Source organism: Acanthisitta chloris, unplaced genomic scaffold (assembly GCF_000695815.1).
Source record: "Acanthisitta chloris isolate BGI_N310 unplaced genomic scaffold, ASM69581v1 scaffold40429, whole genome shotgun sequence".
Taxonomy (NCBI): domain Eukaryota; kingdom Metazoa; phylum Chordata; class Aves; order Passeriformes; family Acanthisittidae; genus Acanthisitta; species Acanthisitta chloris.
The window spans coordinates 14,551-16,230 of NW_008691654.1; the positions used below are offsets into that span (position 1 = coordinate 14,551).

The 1,680-nt window shown below is 39.9% G+C and overlaps 1 protein-coding gene across 1 annotated transcript in view; it reads left to right on the forward strand.

Annotated features, from left to right (window-relative positions):
- The window catches only part of FANCL (Fanconi anemia, complementation group L), a gene marked incomplete at its 5' end in the record, with an annotated part of 17,492 nt that overhangs the window by 14,129 nt on the left and 1,683 nt on the right, over positions 1 to 1,680 (forward strand). Inside the window, 3 exons of the mRNA XM_009082298.1 lie at positions 1,004 to 1,087; positions 1,230 to 1,275; positions 1,364 to 1,445. Coding sequence (XP_009080546.1) covers positions 1,004 to 1,087; positions 1,230 to 1,275; positions 1,364 to 1,445 — 212 coding nt within the window. The remainder of the gene's footprint in view (positions 1 to 1,003; positions 1,088 to 1,229; positions 1,276 to 1,363; positions 1,446 to 1,680) is intronic.

The window sequence follows — 1,680 nt, forward strand, 5'->3', positions numbered from 1 at the left end:
GGGTGTATTTAAAGAAAATGACCTTCCATAGACTGCTGAAGCTGTTTGGGAAATTCATTGCGACTTTCTGGTGTCTGATAAATGAAAATTTCTGCAGGAAAATATTGTGTGTTTGTAAATTGTGAACATGTAACTGTCAACAGCTGAGGACTTGCATGGCAACTCTAGAAAAATCAGTGTTTGTAAAAACAGCTTAGGCCTTTACCTCATTCACAAATTCCTGATTGTTTGACTTTAGATTCATCCTGTCCTGGAGTGGAAGGAATATTAAGAGTGCAATCTACAGAGAGAAAAGTGGATGAAAGAGGCAAATGGAAAGGACAAAAGATGAGAGGAAATTAGGGACTTTGCTGTTAGCCACCTGAAAAAGCACCTTGGTTCATATGCTGATGTCTGGCATTTTAAGGCCTTACTATTTGCTGTGAGGTTTTGAACCTGGATCCAGAACATCTTGGAGCTGCTTCCCCCTGAGGAATGTCAGGGTGTCTTGTCAGACCCAAATTTTTAAAATATTCCAGTATTTCAAAAACACAGTGTTGTAGGCTCAGCCCAGGAGTGTGCTGTGGAGAGGACTGACTGCTACTGCTTAATATTGGCTTTAGGCTTCTCTTTTTGAATATAAAAGATAATGGTGAGTTAAGAAGTTACATCTCTACTACCTTTAAAGTTTCACTAAGATTTTTAATGGGTTTTGTCATCTAGCTTGAGTTTGATTATTCAGAATTAAGCTTAAGTGTTAAGGTTGAGATTAGTCTAAAAGAAATGCAAACTTGGCAGTTTTTTTCACCCGTTGCTATTTTGAATTACAGTCCACTGAGGTGTAAATATCCAATATATACTGATATTTTGTACAATTCATCTGGATACCTCCCAACTTCTTTATTTATCATAATGAAAACCAACCTGAATTAACCAGTTTTTAAAAGTGCTTTTAAAAATGTTTACATTTTCAAGTACTGGACTGCAGAGCTTCCCCATGTCCTTCCTTGTTTTCTCATTGCAGGGAACAACATCTCAGTGAATATAGAGGTAGATCCTCGCCATCCAAACATGCTTCCGGAGTGTTACTTCCTTGGAGCAGATCATGGTAAGGCAGCAAACTCCAGCTGTTTCTCCTCTGGAACTGGATCTCCAAGCCAACTCCTACCTGAAACCTGGGAGGTTGACTGGGCTGTGGGAGCAAAGGGCCCCCTAAAGCTGACATAATTGTTCCTGTCCCTTGTTTGCAGCAGTGAACCCTTTGAGAACGAAGCTCAACAACACCATGCACTTGTGGTAAGCATCTTAATAATACAGGTTTGAAACTGAAATGGTGTTTGCCATTCCTGGTGTGGATGTTTTTCTCCCTCTCTGCCCCTCACAGGGATCCAGATACCAGTTTACTACAAAACTTGAAAGACCTCCTGGAAATTGATTTTCCATCTCGTGCTGTGTTAGAAAAAAGCGTAAGTTGCAGTTCACTAATGATCAGTCCTTATTTCTGAATAAGGAACATTTAAATGGTCATTTCATAACAGCCAGAAAAATAAGGGACTTAGAAGAGAGGTAATTGGATTAATATATTGTCACAAGGACCTCTGAACTTGAAGCAACAGTTGTCAGAGCTTGTTAACCTTTGATTAGAGGTGCACACTTCCCTGTGGCCTGCATAGCAGTGAGGCCATTAATAACAGGCTTCAC